The 24,697-nt window shown below is 44.4% G+C and overlaps 1 protein-coding gene across 2 annotated transcripts in view; it reads right to left on the reverse strand.

Moving 5' to 3' along the window:
• Nucleotides 1–24,697, reverse strand: part of arhgap10 (Rho GTPase activating protein 10) — a 279,199-nt gene that overhangs the window by 166,423 nt on the left and 88,079 nt on the right. The window contains exons 2-3 of one of the 2 annotated variants that reach the window (XM_070871488.1): nucleotides 7,829–7,924; nucleotides 1,900–1,961 (exon numbers count right to left, since the gene is read on the reverse strand). In XM_070871488.1, coding sequence (XP_070727589.1) covers nucleotides 1,900–1,961; nucleotides 7,829–7,924 — 158 coding nt within the window. The remainder of the gene's footprint in view (nucleotides 1–1,899; nucleotides 1,962–7,828; nucleotides 7,925–24,697) is intronic. The other variant, XM_070871493.1, reaches the window with a different exon arrangement.

Consider the following 24,697-nt stretch of genomic DNA (forward strand, 5'->3'; position numbering starts at 1 on the left):
CTCGAGCCCTAATTTTAAAAGGGGGTTCGCACGAGCTCTGAGGCAGGCAACAAACCCAGAGAGTCCGGGTCATTAAGACCAGGCTGGGCTTCATTTACATTCATTTTCTCACAGACCCGCCCCAGCATATTTAAAGTAGATACTGCCACCTTCCTGTGGGTGTCCCGCGCGCCTCACAAAAGAGCAGTTTAACATCAGGACATGGCGGGAAAGCAGCAGCATCAGAAGGGGTAAGTGATTGACCTGATTTTAACTGTTATCCATCCCCCCGACCCGACTTCCGCTAGACAGGAAGGTTAAAATTGGGAACTCATTGTCTGAGCTCACATATGGATAAAGCACCTGAGGGTTTACAGGCACCTATGCAGCTGTGCCCCAGAGAAAAACCGAGAGGAGAGGTGGTGATTGCAAATTAGTTTAAAAAAATACTGATTTGTAATGTAACTAAATTCAAATGCAAAAAGAATTAAAATATAACTTTTATAAAGAAATACAGATTTAGCCAATTATGGGAACCATTGAAGAACAAGAATTCGGAGCTCGAGGTATTGACCAGAATTGCTGCAGAAATGCTTATGAAAAGTGAACTGAAATCTATTCAGTAAAATCTAGAATAAACAATAAAGTTTTAACAGGGCTGGAATTTTAGATTAGCCTGGGAACCTATGCTGAGCAGCCAGTCCCATGAAAACTCTCAGCCAACAATGCAGAGCCAGCAGAGTATTTTTTCCAGGGTGGGACAGTTCTGAGGCAGCTCCTAGACTGGTCCAAAATGTTAGTCTCAATTAAAATGAATAGTGCCACATAACATTCGCTCTAAGCTGCCGTTTGCCAGTCCCACACAGCCCAGGACTGGCTTTTCTAATGTTAAATGTCACGCTTGCGCGAAACTATGAATGGGCTGCGTAGCCCCCTTAAAGGCTTTCTCAAAAAATGAGGGGGAAGATTGGTGTCACACCCTCCTGTAAGTTACATGACTGGAGTGGCTGAGGAGGGACAAGTACAACATGGCAGATCTGTGCTAGGCCAGCAAAAATAACAGATACAGTAAAATGTTGTAATTCTGTTTTGTTCCTAACATAGCGGATCAGAAGTACTCCCCCGTATTTTCCATCCCATATCAGACACATGTGCAACAGTGCCACAATGTAAACTGACCAAACCCGTTATGTAGATAACTGTTAAAATTCAGATTATTTTCCCCTTCTGTCGAGAAATAAAACATTTTTCAAATCCCAAGTTATGAACAATTTGGCACACATGGCAGCCAATAAATAATGATTGAAGTATACTGGTTAAAAAAAAACATTGCAAGCATTTGAAATGCAGCAGCTGTCTTGAAATTCAAACGGAAGTAATAGGATACTAACTTAAAAATTAAACTGAAATCATTCAGAGTGGGACTGAACAACAATGGAGCAAAGATATTGAAGAAACTGTGCTTAAAGATAAATAGCAGTCCAGGTTTTTAATAGGCTCAGACAAGTTAAATAAATCAAACGGCAAAACAGATCTTATATTTTGGATCAGCTAGAAACAAAATGAAGGCCATAATGCACCTGGAGAATAAGAGCAGAGAGAGAATGAGAGTGTGGGAACAGCAAAGCAGCAGACCAGAACAGACGCCAACAACTTACAATGACCTTTTGCTCTTGGGGGATTTAGGGAGAAGAGAGGAAGAGTACACACATGTAGAACATACTGCACATAATTGTAGTGTAGTCCAATCAAATTCCTGTTGATATGAATTCTGTTTTTGACAAATTGGTCTCATCAGGATCATGCTGTGCATATAAAGTAAGCAAGCAGGCAAGATAGTTGCCAGACTACATAGCTAAAACATGCAAATACATATCCCCATCTCCTCCCCCTAATACGCAACACACTTCTCCTGCTTACCATCATTTCTCTTTGTTCTTCGAGGTTACGTAAAAATGCTGCAAACTCCTGAAGTGATTCATCTGGAATGCAATTACAAAACAAGTTAAGAAATAATTTTACAGTGCTATAAGTAGGTGTTGCCAATTATATTTAGATGGAAACACTTCAGTGCCACAATGTACTGAGGGAACTAGAGCATAAACAAATTAGTCTCGTACAGCCCAGTTCTCATGGTGTCCTTTATAGTCCAGCCATTTACAGCAATTGTATCATTTATAATCTTTTAGTGCCCGAACTACAAAGAAATCAATTTAAAAATTAAATCAAAACAATCAATATGGACATCAACATTGATAAAGAACCTCACTCGTACAAGATCCTTACGGATGAAGGTCATTCAGCCTATCTTAATTCATCATCCGGCCATCATCGCTAGAATCCTCCTCAACCGTCTTCTCCCTGTGGATGAAGAGCTCCTCCCGGAGTCACAATGTGAATTCCGTCCACTAAGAGGTACAACAGACATAATCTTCATGGCACGACAACTAAAAGAGAAATGCAGGGAACAGCACCAACCCTTGTACATGGCCTTCTTTGACCTCACAAAGGCCTTTGATACTGTTAACCGTGAGGGACTATGGAGCATCCTCCTCCATTTTGGCTGCCCCCAAAAGTTTGTCGCCATCCTCCACCTGCTCCACGACGACATGCAAGCCGTGATCCTGACCAACAGATCCACCACAGACCCAATCCACGTCACCGGAGTCAAGCAGGGCTGCGTCATCATGCCAACTCTCTGCTCGATCTTCCTCACTGAATGTTCCATCTCCCACTCAAAAAGCTCCCCACTGGAGTGGAACTAAACTATAAAACCAGTGGAAACTTATTCAACCTTCATCGCCTCCAGGCTAGATCCAAGATCGTCCCATCCTCTGTCATCAAACTACATTACACGGACGATGCTTGCTTCTTTGCACATTCAGAGGCTGAACTCCAAGCCATCGTCAACATCTTCATTGAGGCGTACGAAAGCATAGGCTTTACACTAAACATCCATAAGACAAAGGGTCCTCCACCAACCTGACCCCACCACACACCACTGCCCCCAGTCATCAAAATCCACGGCACGGCCTTGGACAACATGGACCACTTTCCATACCTCGGGAGCCTATTATCAGCAAGGGCAGACATCAATGACTAGGTCCAACACTGCCTCCAGTGCGCCAGTGCAGCCTTCAGTCACCTGAGGAAGAGAGTGTTCGAAGACCAGGCCCTCAAATCTAGCACCAAGCTTATGGTCTACAGGGCTGTAGTGATACCCGCCCTCGTGTACGGCTCAGAGATGTGGATTATATATAGTGGACACCTCAAATCGCTGAAGAAGTACAACCAACGATGTCTCCGCAAGATCCTGCAAATCCCCTGGGAGGATAGACGCACCAACATCAGTGTACTTGATCAGGCCAACAGCCCCAGCATAGAAGCACTGACCACACTCGACCAGCTACGTTGGGCGGGCCACATTGTCCGCAAGCCTGACACAAGACTGCCAAAGCAAGCGCTCTACTCGGAACTCCTACATGGCAAGCGATCCCCAGGAGCGCAGAGGAAATGTTTCAAGGACATCCTCAAAGCCTCCTTGATAAAATGCAACATCCCCATCAACACCTGGGAATCCCTGGCCGAAGACCACCCTAAGTGGAGGAAGAGCATCCAGGAGGGTGCTGAGCACCTCGAGCCTTGTCACCAAGAGCATGCAGAAAACAAGCATAGGCAGCGGAAGGAGCGTAGGGCAAACCAGGCTCCCCACCCACCCTTTCCTTCAACCACTGTCTGTCCCACCTGTGACGGAGACTGTAATTCCTGTTTTGGACTGTACAGTCACCTGAGAACTCACTTTGAGTGTGGAAGCAAATCTTCCTCGATTTCGAGGGACTTCCGATGATGATCTAATTATTTCTTAAATAATTACAGAGTATTTGCTTCCACAACGCTATCCAGAAGTCTGTTCCAAGTGTTGATCACTCTCTGCGCGAAGACCTTCCCGATTATCAATCCGAAAACAATCTTTTACTAGTTTGAACCCGTGTCTCTTTGCTCTATCCCAACTTTTTATTTAAAGTAGCATTCCAGATTAACTTTTTCCATACTTGGTGACCAAAGCTGGACACAGACTAGTACTCAAGGTGTGGTCTAACCTGGGTACTCTACAGTTTGATCACAACTTCCTCAGACTTGTACTCTACTGTTTTGGCCATGTATTTTAATATTATATTGGCTTTGTTGATTGCTGCCCTGCATTGGTTGACATATTGAACATCGAGTTCACTAAGACTTCAAGGCCTTTTACATTCTTAGCTATTTCAACACCATTCATAGAGTGTGCCACCCATTGTTCCTTCCTATGTGCAATACTTTATACTTATCGTCATTAAATTTAATTTGCCACTGTTTACCCACTCACATATTTTGATTAACTCATTCTGTAATTTCTGAGATTCCTCCTTCAATCCCATTGCCAGTTCTAGTTTTGTTCCATCTGCGAATCTGACCAATTTGCATTGAGTTTATGAATCCAAGTCATTAATATAAATTAGAAACAGCTGTGGTCCTTACACAAAGCCTGGGGCATCCCACTCAGTACTTCCCCACACCTTAACATTACACCCACTTTTTCCCTTTGGACAATTTCTTACCCATTCCCAAGTTTTACCATGAATCCCCACAGCTTTGTGTTTAACGAGCAGCCTTTTCTATGAAACTTTATCAAGGGGCCTTTTGGAAGTCGAAGTACACAGTCTTGCAGGATTTATCACAGAAATTTGGGTTGTCGCTTTCTCAAAGAAATCAAAGAGATTAGTCAGGTAGGATCTTCCCCATCGAAAGCTGTGTCGAGTGCTATTGTTTGGCACAAATAATCCTCCAGTTTACCCTGATTATTTAACAGTTGACTGAAGTAACACTATTGAGTCTGTAGTTACCTGTCACCCTTTTTGAATATGGGCACCATATTAATCTGTTTCTAATCTATTGGTACCTCACAAGTGTCCACTGACTCTCCCATAATGATAGTCAATGCCTCACAAATTTCCTAAAGTAGTAGAATGGGTTTGGTTTAATGTAGACAATTGGATTAAATAGTTTCATTTGTAAATCAGAGAGCTAACAAATTGTATTCTACTTCTTACTCAATTTAATTAAGTGAAGTAATGTAACTTTTAAAAATGCTAGTTAATCCTGTGGACAATTTAAAAAAAAACATCTTTAGAACTGAGTCGGCCTCAGCAGCTTATCTAAGCCCATGATTTAACACACTAAAATTTCAGTTAAAAGTCGCATTCTTAAATGTTTAGTTACTTCAATTTATGTAGATGGGCTTTTAGTTACAACTTAAGTGGTCAGCTATATAAACTTGTAATGTAATTCTCAGAGGGTTCAATAACCATGTGACCAATACTATATGATTAGAACATGGTATTATTGGTCACATGGTTACAAGACCAATCAGAAAGCAATTTGGAATGCTGCGCTCTTAAAATTCATACTAGAGTTGCCAACCCTGCTGGATTGTCTGCGAATCTCCTAAAATCGACGACAGATCTTCTGGGCGCTGCTGCTGACAGCCTGGGAGAAAATGTGTGAGTAGAGTTTGCAGTTTGCACGGGTCATCTCGTGCAACAGCTTCAATTTCTGACATCAAACTCTTCCTGGCACCAGGGGAACTGAGTAAAGGCTGTTGTCAGCGGGCAGTCCGCACTGGGGGATCGGCTTGGGCAGCACCTGTGGAGCGGCCAAGTTTGGACCAAGTCCAAAATGGGATAGGAGGCGAGATGGAGTCACAAAGTATGATTAGCGACAAATAAAGGACTGGTTTAAACAAATATTAATGGCAGAATTAAGTTCAAGCTATATTTCTTAAAGTTATGTTGTACAAATAGAATACAAAACATTCATAGCCACTGGACTGCAGTTCGTAAGGTAAAGCACCAGTATTTGTTTAGCTTAAACAAGCTTCATTTGAAATAAAACTCAGTAGATGATATGACACCTTTGTATCTCAATAACTACAAATTTCAAATACAAATTATCACTTATTTTGCAAAATAAACTGCTATAAAATCTAGTACATAACTCATATCTTCTAAATTTAGGAAAAATGACTTGGACTGATGAAACTTCTAAGTTTTCCAAAATAGCAAATAGGTACACCTTATACATTTTGCTTTTGCAACAGTCTACTTTTACACAAAATAGGTATTCTTAAACTAGCCTTGCATTTAAAAAAAATACCTTTATACTCAAGCAAAGATATTAAACTACACAGGATCCAACCTTTATAAATGCAAAAACTTTTGCAAACGGCAGGCAAATGTCACATGGTCAAACATCGAGTAATACATCCAACCAGATGTGGCAACCCTAATTCATACAGAGACAAAAACTGAAACCGCTTCAGTGCAACTAACACTTACAAACAATGATGCTGTAAAATGCTAGTGAACCTTATAAAATCATTGTCACAAATCACATCTCTTTAGATAAGATTATTTGGGACTCGATTTCATCCCTGATGCAATCACATCACTTGTCTCTAAATGCAACAGTTCTATTTGACAACATTAAAGCCGATATGCTTAGTTTGATCATTTTAACCTTTTAAAATAGAGCTGTGCATTGAGCTATTGCTGCATAATTCTGAACTGTAACCACATTAGATTATCAGGAGCACATTATTTTACTCTCAGTTTGTAGAATTGATACTTACACACCTTTTCCTTGGCACAAGATTCACATGTCTCAGTTACATGGGGCCCAAATTGGCCCTCCGTTTTTTTCGGCGCATCTCCGAGCCCCACGTCGACATTTTACCTCAGAAGCAGTGCCAAAAAAAATCCGTCCGATCATGGCCGATTCTCGGGCCGTCTGTGGAGCTGGCGTGGCGCAGAAGATAGGAGGGCGGAGCTAGGTCCCGGCACTGAAAACAGTGCCGGGACCGCTGCACATGCGCACTAGAGTCTGCGCACATGTGCAGTAGCTCCTGGCAGGCCGTTGCGGCAAACGCGCGCTGCAGGCTGTGTGGGAGGGCCCGAAGCACACCGTCCCTAGCCCTGGCCGAATGGGCTCCCTCATCAGCGGCCCACTGCGTTCCCTAAGATAGGACTTCTATTTTTTATTTGTTATTTACTGATTGATTTTGGTGCTTTAGGTGCAGGGTTCCTTCTATTTTATTTGTTAATTAATTGCTTATTACTTTTTGTGCTTTGTTTGGTGCTTGGTGGTGCTTTTAACGTAGTTACTTGCACCGATTCCCTAACTGTAAGTAAGGTCTTTCTGTGCAGACAAAAGTGGACACACACGCTGCCCTAAGTTAGTTTTGTACAACTTTTTTCTAGCCAAATTGGCATAAATGGTTTAAGTGGCTGGGAACGCCCTCTTTTGAAAAAAAACTGACCTAACAAAAAACCTAACTAACTCACTTACACTGGCACAAATTAAATGGCCATATTTACAACTAAAAAGATATACCAGAAAAATCAAGTTACAGCAAAAAAAACGGTGCAACTCATGGGGAAATTTGGGCCCATAGACAGGCAGTAGAGAAGTGTAAACAGTCCATACAAAAGTAGGAAAAAAGTTGATGTTCCTAGACACTTTTAAAGTGTTATTTTGAGCTATGGTGGAATATTTCCTCATTTAACCTTTGAAGTCCACAGAAGTATTTCAGCAAAATCTTTAAAAAAAGATGTTAGGTCTACATGTTCCATGAATATTGTTTAGTCATTTTTAGAATCACTAAAACATTTCTTCAATTGTACTATATTAAATCTGACATTTACAATTTTTCAAACATGCAGATATCAAGTACTCAGAGATGAGCTGCAATTCCTGGTGTATGAAGCCAGAAAATGAAGTGCAAATCATATTAAAAATAATGAGACCCACTTACCTATACAGCGCTCGTCGTCTGTCTCAGCATCCCCAATAAACTCAAACGAGAACTCCCCAAGTGACTGAGCAAATTTCTGTTGCGCTGCTGAAAGAGCTGCAAAGAACAACCAATTGAGATAAATGCAGATTTACTATAGCAAAATAAACACTTCAAATTTATGTTTTAATTCTATAAATTTCTCCCCCCAAATTCCTTAAAAATGCAGCTACAGGAATACTCTTTATAGTTTAAACCCGCAGAATAATTCAGCTCGAGGGTGAAAGTGAGCAATCATTTTGTTTACGATGAAACATGGATTAGGATTTTGTGTTGCTTACAGTACATGTATGCCATATTCTTCAGGGAGATACAAAAAGATTAGAAAGCGGGATTGTATACAGTTGGGTCTCAGTTGGTAAAGGAACCATAAAAGGTATATTATGAGACACCTTACAAAATGAGACATGCAGATGTCCACATTGATACTCTTCGAAAGGTGGAAGAAATGTCCCACACTGCATTCGTGTGCATTTATCCAGAGAACGCAATGAGGATGAAAACTCTCCGAACAAACTACAAATTGGTGACCTGTGTCACTGTCACATCCTACAAAAGGTCTGCATACAATCATGGTTGATAAAAACTGAAATGTAAATGTTTTGTTAAAATAAATAGCAAAGAGTGAAAAAAAGATATCTAGAGCAGCACACCGTGTTGAAAGATTCAATTATTCTCAGCATTGTTTTTCCTTGTACAGTTTATTTTAGGTTAGAAACTAACCTACTAACAGTTCACCTACCCCTAATTGTCATTACTTCTACGTATTGATAACCATTCCATTAGCAGCAGTGCTGCTGTCAGGTAAAGTCTTGCATAGCTTCAACCAGATCATGATTATCCTAAGGACTGTTTCATAGTGCTGTAAAAACGGCCACGGCTTTGATTTTGCCATAGCTAATCTTAAGACAAATCAGGCGACTCAATTAAAAAGGTACTCAGTAAATTACATAACGAAAAGTACCTTAGAAAAAAAAATCTAGAAATTTCCACGGGGGCCAGCACTCTTTGTATTGTGAAACCAAAAATAGATGAATCCAGATAATTTTTAACGTCACTCACATTCCAAAGAACCAAGGCAACCCAAAATAGTCACAACTGTCTGAGTGTAGGATGTCGAGGCAACCTGCAGCTCTAGCATAACATTTCGATGGATTTACTTTCTATAATGGTGCCTATTTTCCTGGGATCCCACAATCTTCTACAAACATGGCCTGTGGATTGTACTCTGGGGTATTTTTCTCAACAATTTGGAAAAATGAAATTGGCTATACCCAACATCTGAAGTTATACACAGGAAGTTTGAACACAATGGAAGACATTTAATCTTGTTAATGCACGATCAAAACATTGGAATCCATCCCATTTTCTCTCTAAACAGCATGTCAGTAGCAGTTCAGATCACACAATGATATCCCAACTAGAAATAAAACAAACATTCTGCAAAAATGTTCTGAAATAATTAATTATAAATCTCCCATGGCATTGTACATGGGGAATGCGGGCAGGCAGATAATTGAACCAAGGAGCGGGAGGGGAGGAGATGGAAGGAGGAGGAGGATGAGGATGAGGAGAGGGAGTGAGAGGATGAGGAGAGTGGGTGAGAGGACGAGGGGGGTGAGAGGACGAGGAGAAGGAGGAGGATGAGGAGAGGTGAGAGGAGGAAGAGAAGGGGTGAGGAGGAGAAAAAAGACACTTGCATTTATATAGCACCTTTCACGACCACCAGATGTCCCAATGTGCTTTACAGCCAATGAAGTACTTTTGTGAAGTGTAATCACTGTTGTAATGTAGGAACTGCAGCAGCCAATTTGCACACAGCAATATGATAATGACCAGGTAATCTGTTTTAGTGATGTTGATTGAGGGATAAATATCAGCCAGGACACCAGGGTTCGAAATACTGCCATGGGATCTTCGACGTCCACCTGAGAGAGTAGACGGTTTCCTCGGGTGAACGTCATCTGAAAGACGGCACCTCCGACAGTGCAGCACTCCCTCAATACTGCACTGGAGTGTCAGCCTAGATTTTTGTGCTCATGTTTTTGTAGTATGATTTGAACCCACAACCTTCTGACTCAGAGGCAAATGTGCTACCCACTGAGCCACAGCTGACACTATAAGGTGAGGAGAATGGAGAGGGAAGAGAACAAGGGGAAATTTGTCTTTGTGTCAAGAAGGCCCGTGTGTGAATTTTAACTCGGTGGGGGGAGAAAGAGAGAGACACGGGGTGGGATTAAAGAGAGACACAGGGTGGGGGTGGTGGGGAAGGCGAGAGACACCAGAGGGGGAAGGAGAGAGAGACCGGGGGGGGGTGGAGAATCGGAAGGGAGAAAGGTTCTTCCAACCCCCTTTACACCCACACCCGCTTTCTCGGAAAGCTCGGTGCGTGTGTTACAAGGGATATCGTTGGAGTGGATGATATCCAGAAGTCACGACACTGTCACTATTCACTTCATACCCAGTAAACCTGTTAACAATCCGCACACAATGCCCCATCTATGGTGGTGGTGGTGGGGCGGGGGGTTTAAGGTCATGCACTTGCGCTGGTGTAAGGGTCTTCAGCTGGGGGAGGGACTTTAGCTGGGGGAGGGATACATGCGTTGGGGTAAGGAACTTCGGCTGGAACTTGGTGGCTTTTGGGGAGATCTATCCTCTGTGGCTTCTGAAGTCAAAATTGGAAAGTCAGTCAGAACTTGGGCTGGGCGGTTCCAATTCACATTCCAAAGGAACTTCAGGGTGTGGCTTATCCTCCAAGGGGACCAATCAGCAATAGGGCAAGATATATTGGCGAGCCAATCAGAGAAAAGACAGCCGTTTTGGCAGTACAAATAGACGCATCCCTAAAAAAAGGGAAACATACTTCAGCACAAACACAAATGGCTCAGCAAGCCAAGGATGGGCACCCAGGGTCTTGCACGCAGCACTCCAGCTTTGCTCAAGGGGTCACAACACTGCAAGAGAGGTACTCTACCCACAGAGGCCAGGAAGTCCTCCAGAAAGGATGTGGGACCACGTCACCGAGGTTGACACTGCCCACCACCTGGCTCCAATGCCCAAAGAAGCTTCATGACCTCAGTGAATGCATCTTCATAAGCCCTCTCCTACCAACTGCACCACTAGCGTCACACACTTCTCACTGCATGACTCCCACCTCCCGCTCCAATCACTCACCTACCAACAATCGGCACATCTCCCATTCCTAGCCTCACCTCACCCCCTTGGAGGAGATGGTACATGGCAGCGCCATGGCTGAGCCTTGTTTCTTTCATACCACTCAGGATTGAAACAAGGAAAGTCAAAATGGTGGCAGTGCTTATGCATACTCCTTACAGTTGGTAAAATACTTTTAAAACCATAATAGGGGTTTTCACCCACAGTAAGGCGGGTAGGTGATCCTCTGCTCCACTAATCCAAAGAACTCCAATTTAGTCCTTTTTTGACCTGTGTTTTGAAGTCAACATTCATTCCTAATGTGTAGAGCTGTAATCCATAATTACATTGTTAATCTTCACATCCATCTTTAAAAAGTCTTGTTCATATTGCAATTAATATTTACAAAGGCTGAAATCAACTCGAAAAGGTCAAAGTAATTGGTCATTAAATGTCTAGTAATCAGTACAAGAAAAAACAGTTTCTCCATTTCTGTTTAATGACCATTTAAGTACCTGTTGCATTCTATCGGAAAGAATCACCATGACGTATACCACATGACATTGTATATGCTATAAAATAATATTCAGCGATGATAGAAACACCTGCCTCAGGCAGGTTGCATTTCAATTAAATATGAATTTGGGCGGGGGCGGGGGAGGGGGGTGTATCTGACCTCCAAGTTATTTCTTGCTGTTCTAACAATGGGCGTAAATCACACTGGCGTGAAATAGGCACTTGGTTTGCTAGGCTGCGGTTAAGTATATGGCATGGAAAGGATACAGTAATATTAAAGGAAGTGTATTTCGCCCAGTGTTTTTCTTTTTTCTCTTTGATGGCACTTGGGTGCTGATGAGCTTTTGTGTTAAATGTTGCCTGTTATTTCTTCCCACCTCCTCAGCACCATTACTGGTAACATGGTTTCCCCAATAAACATTTCCGCTTGAGGTATTGAGAAGAGCAGCTACAAAGCGATGTCAGGCCGGTCTGGCTGCACGAGAGATACTCTGTTAGCCAGTACCTCACACCTACACCTGCAGAGTTACACTTACCTCACTTTAGCAGACAGTTGGTGCATGTGGAGGTTCCACTTCCCAAAGGGGGCTGAGACAGCAGAACTGATATCACCACGAAGAGACTGTAATAATGGATATTCCTCAGCGGTACCCCAATTACAGTACGTCATGCTTAAGTGACACAGCATGAAAGAAGGGCTGCTTGGTGGAACAGCAGGAAATGAGGCAGTGGAGCCTAATTGGCAGCAACTGTCAAGATACCACCAAACCAGTTCTGCTGATATTGGTACATCTGCCAGTCGGTGACCACTGAAAAATGGATGGTAGGATGTTGGTCAGCTGATAGTCTGGTGCAGAGCTGCACCATCTGCTGCAAAGATACATGCAGTGACAGTAACAGTCAGGTGTGACCTGAAAAATGGCTCCATCTCCTTCAATATATGTCGCAGTGTTGATGAAAGGGATGGTGCCGTAGAGTGGAACAGAGCGCCACTGTCCTTGCAACCACCTCACTCGGCACCACCTTCAACTTCAGCAGCCAGACAGGGGTTCAAGTCTCAGGCTGCTCAGTCCCTTGTCTGAGCACTCATGCCTGCATCTTGGGGTTTCATTCCATTCATTTTTAAGCCTTCAGTCTTGGCAATGGCTGCTAATGGATTGATTCTCCAATGGCTTTCACAATTTCTGCCACACTATTATGACATTACCCTTCAATTGTCCCCATCCTAACATTTCCTCCCACCACTTGTGTGTTCCCTACACCCATCTGAATCTACACCTGAAGCTATACCAATAAACGGACCATGGAGAATAGGGTGCAAACAGCAGACTTCCATTGGTGCCCATTTAAAATCCATCAGTACTCATCTAGATCTCAACTGCATCAAAAGCAGAGTATCTAGGCTCATCAATCAACATGTCTTGTTTCTATCAATGCCGTGTTTGCTTTGGTAAACTAAAAATTTCAATCACATTGTGAATTAAATTAATTTGGCCTTCAGATTTACCTTTTGTCTTTACCATAACATATAGGTTGAATTAAAACCCACAGTTTTACCTACCCACATGGCACAAGAGGTTCCAGCAGCGAGTAGCTGAGTTAGCCAGACCAACAATAGGATTATTACAATTGGCTTTACATCTCTGGATCAAGGGGGAAGGGAAATTGGTCAGGATTCTCATTCCTGATCGTTATTCACTGGCCTATGTTGGGAGATAGTGCTTATGTAAGTCGTGTTCGGCTGTGAAGACAATCAGGCTTGGCTGTGATCACCACCATCGCCTCCCCTCCCCCACCCCCGCCAAGAGTCAAATATCCTGCTGACGCTCATCATCATGGTGCACTCATGAATAATGGGCACTTGAGTGAGGTAATGGAGAATGACTAGTACCCATGGAATTGCATCCAGTCTTGAGTTGGGGGAAAATTGTCCAAAAAGTAAGTTAATGTAAAAACCTTGCTGTTTTGAGGAGGTACATTGCAACAGTGACTACACACCAAAAATACTTCATTGGCTGTAAAGCGCTTTGAGTCGTGAAATGCACTATATAAAATGTCAGACTTTCTTTTAAAAGACTAAACAGGTAACCAAGTTTCAGAGTTGCTCGTTACTTGAATAGGTTATGAAAGTTGCAGCCTTTCATGGTAGGGAAGGAGGATTGTTTAAAAAATATAATTATAACACAATCTTAAAGCTTACGAATGCCACCAGCCCATACAGGTACTGGAAGTGATGCTATCTTCCAAGCTGAAATTTATCATGTTACTGCAGGTTAAAACAGACCTGCACAGTAACACATTGAAATTACGTGCCACAATGATATGAAATTAACATAAAATGGACAACATGTTCCTGCTAAAGCAGGTGAAAGCCAAAAATTCTGAACATGATGGAATTGGTTTTCAGTAAGGCTCAAGATCGTGATGAGAGAGTTCAAATTACTGAGCGAGTGGAGCACTCAGGGCAGCAAATTAGAACCTCTCCCACTTCACATCAGGAAGAACTTCAAATAAAAAACCAAGTGGAATGCCCGCTGATGACTAATATCCTTGTTGACATTCTTATTCAGATGGCCACTTCAGTAATAGTTGCCTGTGGGCTGTTGTGTCTTTGGAATTGCATCCCGGCATGAGAATTCAGAAGAAGGATATTGGGCTCAAATTTCCCCAATGCCGTTTTTTGACTTATTTCAAGAGTTACGCCTATTTTTTGGGGCCCGACTACGCCCTCCAAAAATTTGAAAGCTTCCCCGTTCTAATTTTTTTAATTGGCGCCACGCAGCCTGTCCTTTAGCTTCGGGGAGAGGTGGAGCCTAATGTCTGCGCCGAAAAAATGATGCCCCACCCCCCCGTTCTGCGCATGCGCGGGGGGAAAAAATGATGTTTTTTATGTGACTGCTATGGGCACGCACGCTTCCCGGTCTGCATTCGGCTATTTTTAATAAGCCAGTTGCATGTGAGAACTTTGAGTTCTGTGTGAGAACTTTAATTCTCAGTGGAAAAAAATCGGAGTTGCAATATGCAACGTGGCTCAAGGACCAAGAAGCAAGAGGAAGTGGAGGCACTAGTTACTGTGATTGAGGCCAGATGGCACGAGCTGGACACCAGCAGAGGTCACGTAAAAGTTTCACCAAAAGAAATGAACCAACTTGCACAAGATTACTGTGCAATGGTGACCACCCGGAGGCCAGTGCAAAAAGAAATGGCAGGACCATGGTCAGGTAGTTAGTATAAGTAATATTTTCAGTTATTCACTGGAATTGCAATTGTAAATGTGACCATCTCTATGGCCCACCCAGCAGAAAGACACCTTCTCTAAAATGTTTTATTTTCATCTTTGCAGAGGAAGGTGGCACACAACAGAGGGAAAACTCGAACAGGAGGAGGCCCGGCAAATCTGCACCCACTGACACCCTTGGAAGAGAGGGTCGCTGCTTTGATGGGTCCTGCCTGGAGAAAAGCAACCACCATTGTACAAGCTGGGCCCACACTCGAGGGAGAGGCAAGTCCTGCAAATTCCACATTCTGGCTGTGCTAAAAGTTAAGTACTGCATGGGCTAGCCATGCTTCGGTTCATGGGGATGTCTCCGTCAGCTACACTTCGGTTGATGCAGTGTTCTTTCATACATCGTGGTCCTTCAAATGAGCCTGCTGCCTGGTCTGTGATGTGTGAGCCTACTCATGCCACCCACCCTGCCCCCTCCTCTGCTGCTAACCATTTGTCTGTGTTCTGTTATATTTTGCAGAACTTGAGGCCGACCCTGACGAGGCAGAAGCCGATGCAGACGCAGACAAGCCCGAAGAGGGGAACATCTTCCAATCCAAAAGCATGGGGGGAGCAGGGAGAGGATGAAGCCCCCACTGTTGTACTCACTCTGGAGGAGATGCTGGTGCTGCCCATTGAGGTGCCAGCCCCTTTTCTGAGTGGTACGAGTGTTGGAACATTCCATGGTTTCTCACAATCCAAGACTGCGGGTTCCAGGGGGATGCAGCGAGCCACACCCAGGGCCACACCGTCCGAGGCTGCGGGTCCCAGGGTGAGGAGGCTGAGGAGGGGAAGGAGAGCTCGACAGCACTCTCCTGAAGTGCAAAATGTAACAGATGACGTGGTTCAGATGATGGCAATGAGTGGGGAGAGCAGTGACCTTACGCAATCACTCCTGGACACCATCAGTGGGGTGGGTGGTGAGGTTTCGGGACTGTCGAGAGAAGTAACAACACTCTCAAGAAATGGGAACACTGTCCGGGCACATTAGGGATGGAATGTCGCTGGTAGTTAAGAAACTGTCGGTGCACATGAGGGAGGGAATGTTGCAGGTAGTTGAGACATTGTCAGGGAACATGAGGGAGGGAAATGTCGAAGTTAGCTGCTGCAATAAGGGAACACGCCCAGACCCCGCGGCCATTGACAGAATCAACTGCCACTCCCACTCCAATCCCCAGACCAGCCTCTGAAGAGGCCCAAGCCGGGCCTTCCGCATTACTGCCTGCCCACGCCCCCCCCATCAAGAAGTGCGCATTACCAGAGATGCTCGAAAGAATAAGCTTGGTACCAACCCAAGAAACGCTGCGCCACCGCCTGCGGGTAGGGGTGGAGTCACCAAGACCAAGTGCAGCGGGCGGACTTAGAATAAGGCGGAGGAGAGATGGGTGTAGCCTTTCTTTGCTGTTGTTGTTGTTGTTGTTAAGATTATTATTGTTGTTACTGTTGTAACTGTTCTCAAATTAAAAGTTTTTTCCAAGTGATGTAAGTTTACAAGTTTAAAAGTTTGTAAGTGATCTTAACTGAAAACTTTAAAGATTGATGCAAGAATATTTTTATTAAAGTACAAAAAAAGTGTTAAACTTCTGAATAAAATATATTTTACATTTTAACGGAATCATTTCCATTATTTGTTCCATTAACACAATACAACATTATGGAACAGGTCCAAACAGTAAACATAGTCCATTTCAAACAGTTGACGCTGAACCTTCAGGCAACAAAGCATTCACAGATGAGCTGCTGGCACAAGGCTCGAGCAATCATTAAACGGCACGACGGCCCGCCCTCCTCCGCTGTCATGCTCCAGGTTCAGGTTGTTGCATGGCTTCCTCGTCCTTCATCTCCTCCTCCACCTCCTCGTCATCTGCAGCTTCCTCCTCATCATCAGCCACTCTCACTTCAGGTGGGTATTCTACTACCAGCTGCTACTGCCTCATGATGGCTAAGTTGTGCAGCATGCAGCAGACAACAGTGAAACATAGAAACATAAAAATTAAGTGCAGGAGTAGGCCATTTGGCCCCTCGAGCCTGCACCACCATTCAATAAGATCATGGCTGATCATTCAACCTTAGTACCTCTTTCCTGCTTTCTCTCCATACCCCTTGATCCCTTTGGCCGTAAGGGCCATATCTAACTCCCTTTTGAATATATCTAACGAACTGACCTCAACAACTTGCTGCGGTAGAGAATTCCACAGGTTAACCACTCTCTAGGTGAAGAGGTTTCTCCTCATCTCGGTCCTAAATTGTTTACCCCTTATTCTTAGACTGTGACCCCTGGTTCTGGAACTCTCCAGCAACGGGAACATTCTTCCTGCCTTTAACTTGTCCAATCCCGTCAGAATTTTATATGTTTCTATGAGATCCCCTCTCATTCTTCTAAACTTCAGTGGATACAAGCCCAGTTGATCCAGTCTCTCCTCATATGTCAGTCCTGACATCCCGAGATCAGTCTGGTGAACCTTTGTTGTACTCCCTCAATAGCAAGAACGTCCGTCTTCAGATTAGGAGACCAAAACTGAACACAATATTCCAGGTGAGGTCTCACTAAGACCCTGTACAACTGCAGTAAGACCTCCCTGCTCCTATACTCAAATTCTCTAGCTATGAAGGCCAACATACCATTTGCCGCCTTCACCGCCTGCTGTACCTGCATGCCAACCTTCAATGACTGATGTACCATGACACCCAGGTCTTGGTGCACCTCCTTTTTTCCTAAACTGTCACCATTCAGATAATATTCTGTCTTCCTATTTTTGCCACCAAAGTGAATTAACCTCACATTTATCCACATTATACTGCATCTGCCATGCATTTGCCCACTCACCTAACCTGTCCAAGTCACCTTGCAGACTCTTAGCATCCTCCTCACAGCTCACACCAACACCCAGCTTAGTATCATCTGCAAACTTGGAAATATTACATTCAATTCCTTCATCTAAATCATTGATGTATATTGTAAATAGCTGGGGTCCCAGCACTGAACACCCCACTGGTCACTGCCTGCCATTCTGAAAAGGACCTGTTTATTCCGACTCTCTGCTTCCTGTCTGCCAACCAGTTTTCTATCCACGTCAACACGTTACCCCCAATACCATGTGCTTTAATTTTGCACACTAATCTTTTGTATGGGACCTTGTCAAAAGCCTTTTGAAAGTCCAAATACACCACATCCACTGGTTCTCCCTTGTCCACCCGACTAGTTACATCCTCAAAAAATTCTAGATTTGTCAAGCATGATTGCCCTTTCATAAATCCATACTGACTTGGAATGATCTTGTCACTGCTTTCCAACTGCGCTGCTATTTCATCTTTTATAATTGTTTCCAACATTTTCCCCACCATCAATGTCAGGCTAACCAGTCTATAATTCCCTGTTTTCTCTCTCCCTCCTTTTTCAAAAAGTGGTGTTACATTAGCTACCCTCCAGTCCATAGGAACTGATCCAGAGTCAATAGAATGTTGGAAAATGATGACCAATGCATCCACTATTTCTAGGGCCACTTCCTTAAGTACTCTGGGATGCAGACGATCAGGCCCTGGGGGTTGATTGGCCTTCAGTCCCATCAATTTCCCTATCACAATTTCCTGACTAATAAGGATTCCCTTCAGTTCCTCCTTTTCGCTAGACCCTCGAACCCCTAGTATTTCCAAAAGGTTATTTGTGTCTTCCTTAGTGAAGACAGATCCAAAGTATTTGTTCAATTGGTCTGCCATTTCTTTGTTCCCCGATAATCTCAGGGGAGTATTGCAAGTAGCCTCCGGAATGGTTCAGGAATCGGAAACGCTGCTTCAAGATGCCAACGGTCCTCTCTATTATGCTGTGTGTCGCAATGTGAGACATGTTGGATTCCGAGTCAGCTTCTGTCCAGATCACGTGTAGGGGAGTCATGAGCCAGGTGGTGAGGTCGTACCCTTTGTCGCCCAGTAACCAGCTCTGGCCTTCTGGCTGCTGCTGAAACATGGCAGATATAATGCTCTCGCGTAGGATGAACGCATCATGGGTGCTCCCGGGATATCTCGCATCAACTGCCATGGTGCGATGCATGTCGTCACAGACGAGCTGCATATTCATTCAGTGGAAGCCTTTTCTGTTCCTGTACATCTTGGAATCCTACAAAGGTGCTCGCAAGGCGATGTGGATACGATCAATGCAGCCCTGTACCTTTGGGAAGCCAGCAATCCTGGAGATGCCCACAGCCCTGTCACGCATTGCCTGGGCGGTCATGGGGAACTTTATGTAGTCATTCCTCCAGGCATATAGTACAGCAGTCACCTGTCGAATGCAGATATGTGTTGCATGTTGAGAAATGGTGCATACATCCCCAGTTGTGGCCTGAATGATTCAGATGCATAAAATGAAAGTGCAGCTGTAACCTTTACTTCAACTGACAAAGCAGTCCTCCTGACGCTTCTCAGGTGCAGGTCTGCTTTTATTAACTCACAGATCTCATTTACAACTTCTTTGTGGAAACGCAGCCTTCTCACACAGTCTGCATCACTCAGGTGCAGGTTTGAATGCCTGTCTCGATATACTCGACGTGGGTAAGGCCTCCTGCCCATCATCCTATGTGCTCTGAGGTTCCTCAGGTGATGATGTATAATCGATCTTCTCCTCCATAGCACAATCATGCAGAAGACTTGCACGAGGTATACCATTGTCAATATTGCCCCATAATTTAATTGTAGCTTTTCAAGAAGCTCAAAACAGCAGGAGAAAGCACTCACACCTTCTTTCCTCACTCTCTCCCCAAGATGCACGCCCTAGTATGGACCACATCCTGGTCTGCCCATGCACAATAGGCTTACTTAGAACGGGAAGCTAGGCATTCAATGAAGAAACAAAGTCGAATGCAATTCATTAATTTAGATTTTTTTTCCCCCAAAGTACCACCCCAGCATCGAACGTCTCCTCACCGGGCTCGCGGGTCGGCCAGCAGAATCGCTCCCTCGCCCGGACACAGTGACTCGTCTTCCACCCGCCCACCCAGTCCTGCCTTTTTTGAAGCTGCTGTATAGCGTAAGGGTTCTCAACCCTTCAGTTCGGCTTCACCCCTTCCCCCCGCACTTCTTTTGAAGCCGAGCCCCGAGCCCCTGTGTCGGGGCGAGGGAGCGACTCTGCCTATTGACGCTCCGACCCTCAAGCCCAGCGAGGAGACGCCTGGTGGTGGGGTGGTACTCCGAAGAAATTAATCTTCATGGTGTATATTCTTTGCCTTCTTGACTCCCTCCAAAACTTCGCCTGAAAACAATGGCGTCTTTCTGCACCGATTTTTTAATGTGCGCTGATTTCTCTTAAGTGCCCAGAAGTTTTGGGGGATTGGTCACATACGCTGTCCTGGGAAAAATGCAAGTTGGCCAAACTTGCTTAAATCTGAAAAACTGGCGCAGACATCAGGTTACGCCTCCTATGATGCAAAAGTATCCTAACCTAACAAAATCGTAACTGAGTTACGCTGGCGCAGAATCTTTGGGAAACTTGGAGATTTTCATTTACTCCCCAAAAAAACTGTTCAGATAACTGGGGGAAATTGAGCCCATACTTTGCTGCTTTAAAAAAAAAGTCCACAATCTCTGACTGTGTACATTAACAGAAAGTAGTGACGAAAATCAATTTCCTTCAAATATTTACAGTATTGTTCCAGGGCTTTAGTTACTCTGCTATTTCATCTTGTACTATGCTAAAGTGGCCATGTTAATAATAATGTTAACAAGAATACTAGTCATCAGCGGGTATTAAAAGATTGGTAGTCTTCAAAATAGAAAAATCACCTGGTACAGATGGGAAGCATCCTCGGTTACTGAGGGAAGCAAGGGTGGAAATTGGGGAGGTTCTGCACACAATCTTCCAATCCTCCTTGGATATGGCGGTGATGCTGGAGGATTGCAAATGTTACATTCCTGTTCAAAAAAAGGGGAGGGATAAACCCGACAATTACAGGCCGGACAGCCTAACGTCGGCGGTGGGGAAACTTTTAGAGACAATAAACCAGGACAAAAGTAATTGGCATTTGGAAAAGAATGGACTAATAAATGAAAGTCAAGATGGATTTGTTAAAGGCAAATTGTGTTTGACTAACCTGATCGAGTTCTTTGATGAAGTAACGGAGAGGACTGATGAGGGTAATGCAGTTGATGTTGTTGTGTATATGGATTTTCAAAAGGCATTTGTCGAAGTACCACATAATAGACTTGTTAGCAAAATTAAAGCCCACGGGATTAAAGACAGTGGCAGCATAGATAGATACAAAATTGGATACAAAATTGGCTAAGGGATAGAAAGCAGGAAGTAGTGGTGAATGGCTCTTTTTCAGACTGGAGGAAACTATTGAGTGGTGTTCCTCAGTGGTAGTATTAGGACCCCAGTATCCTCGACTCCGAGGGACTGCCGAAGAAGGAGGAGGAGAGTATTAGGACTATTGTTATTTTTGATATAAATGACCTGGACTTGGCTACACATGGCATATGTTTGCAGATGATATAAACTCAAAAATGAGTAAACAATGAAAAGGATAGCAACAGACTTCAGAAGGATAGAGACAGATTGGTGAAGTGGGCGGACATAGGGTAGATGAAATTTAACGCAGAGAAGTGTGAAGTGATGCACTTTGGTAGGAAGAATGAAGACAGGCAATATGAACTAAATGGTACAATTTTAAAGTGAGTGTAGAAAGAGAGAGACGGGGGGGTGGGGTGTATGCACACAAATCTTTGAAGATGGCAGGACAAGTTGAGAAGGCTGTTAAAGCTTATGGGATCCTTGGCTTTATTAATAGAGGAAGAGAGTACAAAAGCAAGAACCTTTATAAACCACTGGTTAGACCTCAGCTGGAATAGTGTGTTCAATCTGGGCACTACATTTTAGGAAGGAGGTGAAAGCCTTGTAGAGGATGTGGAAGAGATTGACTAGAATGGTACCAGGGATGAGGGACTTCAGTTATGTGGAGAGACCGGAGAAGCGGGGTTGTTCTCCTTGGAGCAGAGAAGGTTAAGAGGAGATTTGATAGAGATGTTCAAAATCATGAATGGTTTTGATAAGAGTAAATAAGTAACTGCTTCCCGTGGCAGAAAGGATTGGCAACAGTCTGGTTATCGGCCCTTCAACCATTGGAAACAGTTTCTTTATTTACTCTATCTAAACCCTTCATGATTTTGAACACCTCTATCAAATCTCCTGTTCGCCTTCTCTGCTCCAAGGAGAACAACCCCAGCTTCTCCAGTCTATCCATGTAACTGTAATCCCTCATCCCTGGAACCATACTATAAGTCTCTTCTGTATCCTCGCCAAAGCCATCACACCCTTCCTAGGGCCCAAGTTTTGGGTGGAGTTGCTCCAATTTTCTTGGAGCAACTAGTTTAGTTTGGAGTATCTTAGAAATCGCAATTCGCGGCACTGAGTTTGCTCCAGTTCTAGTGAGTTAGTTTAGGTTCATTTTAGTTCAGGTATTTTTTTTTCAAAAGGGGGTGTGTCCAGCCACTTAGGCCTGTTTTGCAAGTTTTGGCAGCGAAAACTTACTTCAGAATAATTTAGAATGGAGTAAGTGTCCACTTTTGTAGGTTCTGAAAAACCTTATCTAGAGTTAAGTTTAGTGCCGAGACGGGGAGCTGGAAAGCATTAAACACAAAGGACACATCAACATCACAACCGGGGGGGGGGGAGGGAAGTTAGAGGATTTTACATAAACACCTTCACAACAACATTAAAGAAGCAAAGTACATTTAAAGCAGTAAGCACAAAACAAAGCAGTACATTTACAAAGCACAAAAAGTAATAAGTAATTAATTAATAAAAAATAGAAGGAACCCTGCGCCTAAAGCACCAAGACCAAAATAATAAGCAACCAATCAATAAAAAAAAGTCCTACCTTTATGTGAAGGAAAGGTGTTTCTGTCAGTGTCTCTCTCTCTCTCTGTATCTGACAGTGAGGGATGGGAGGGGGTGTGTGCGGGTTGTGTGTGTGTGTGTGTGTGTGTGTGTGTGTGGTGTGGGGGCTGTGTGGTGTGGGGAGGGATGTGGTGTTGGGGGGGATGTGGTGTGTGGTGTGGGGGGGGTGTGGTGTGGGGGGGGGATGTGGTGTGGGGGGGTGTGGTGTGAGGGTGTGTGGTGTGGGGGGGGATGTGGTGTGGGGGGGGATGTGGTGTGGGGTGTGAGGGTGTGTGGTGTGGGGGGGTGTGTGTTGTGTGGTGTGGGGGGGTGTGGTGTGGGGGGGTGTAGTGTGGGGGGGATGTGGTGTGTGGTGTGGGGGGGTGTGGTGTGGGGGGGGTGTAGTGTGGGGGGGTGTAGTGTGGGGGAGTGTAGTGTGGGGGAGTGTAGTGTGGGGGAGTGTAGTGTGGGGGAGTGTAGTGTGGGGGGGTGTAGTGTGGGGGGGTGTAGTGTGGGGGGGTGTAGTGTGGGGGGGGTGTGGTGTGGGGGTGTGTATGTGTATGGGGGTGGGGTGGAGGCGGGCTGAACGCGGTGGGGGGGGATGTGGAGGAGGTGGGTTTGAACACGGTGGGACGACGGCTGGACGAAGGCACCCCTGCTCTCTCCTCCGGCCCTTCGATCATTTCGAGTGTCCCCTAACCCACGCTCCTCCATCCCTTGCCATGCTTCTCCCCCACCGATCACCTCCCCAATGCCCCCTTCCCACAATCCTCCATCCCTCCCCGGTACCCACACCATTCAAACACAGACTGGAGGAAAAACGTCCTGCTGAGCCATTGCGCAGTGCGCATGCTCCAACGCGCCTGCGCAACGGTGCCGGCACTCAGAAGAGCGCTGATCCCTCGACCCGAACCCCTGCAGGCTGCGATCGGCTTGCTCCGCCCCAAGGAGACTCCGCTGCGCCACGCCACGCTCCAGGATGACCGGAGAATTCCTCGGTGGGATTCCAGCACGCTTTTTATCCCAGGCAGGTCACGTAAATCTCGGAGTTGCGCCGTTTTCTCCAGCATCGGAAACTTGGGCCCCTAAAGTGCAGTGCCCATAATTGGACACAATATTCCAGCATCTGACAGTCACACCAAACACAATCTGTTCCGCCATTGGCACTTACGCCGGAGCCACGGGCAGCCTCTATGCCTGACAATATTTTAAATAGTACCATCTCAGATTAACAAGGCCATAAAAAATGCAAACTAAGCACTGGGGTTGATTGCTAGAGGAATAGAATTGAAAAGCAGAGAAGTTATGTCAAACATATACAGGACCTTGGTTACACCACAGTTGTGGTCACCATATTATAAAAACGATAGATAGAGGCACTGGAGAAGGTGCAATACATGATCTACAATGATGATACTAGAATGGAGAGATTATAACTATCAGGAAAGATTGAACAGGTTGGGACTCTTTTCTCTAGAAAAGAAAAAACTGAGGTGATCTGATAGAGGTCATTAAAATTCTGAAGGGGTTCGATAAGTAGACATAAGAGAAGATATTTCCACTTTTGGGGTGTCGAAAACTAAGGGTCATAAATACAAGATAGTCACTAATAAATTCAATAAGAAAATCAGAAGAAACTTTTCTACCCAGATAGTGGTTAGAATGTGGCTACCACAAGGAGTAGTCGAGGCAAACAGCATGGATGCATTTAAGGGGAAGCTAGATAAGTAAATGAGGGAGAAGGAAAGAGAAGGATATGCTGATAGAGTTAGATAAAGTGAAGTGGGAGGAGGCTTTATGGATCATAAATACTCACATAGACCAGTTGGGCCGAATGGCCTGTTTCTGTACTGCCAATTCTATATAATTCTATCTAATCTTCTCAGTTGCTGTCCTCCTTACTTTCAAAACTGCCATTATCACACCGCTGCTCAAAAAAGTCACCCTCGACCCTTCTGTCCTTGAAAACTACTGCCCAATCTCCAATCAGGTTTCTGCCCTGCCTCAACACTTGAAGCGGCCTTGATCAAAG

The sequence above is a fragment of the Pristiophorus japonicus genome, chromosome 2, assembly GCF_044704955.1.
Source record: "Pristiophorus japonicus isolate sPriJap1 chromosome 2, sPriJap1.hap1, whole genome shotgun sequence".
In the NCBI taxonomy this organism is placed as follows: domain Eukaryota; kingdom Metazoa; phylum Chordata; class Chondrichthyes; family Pristiophoridae; genus Pristiophorus; species Pristiophorus japonicus.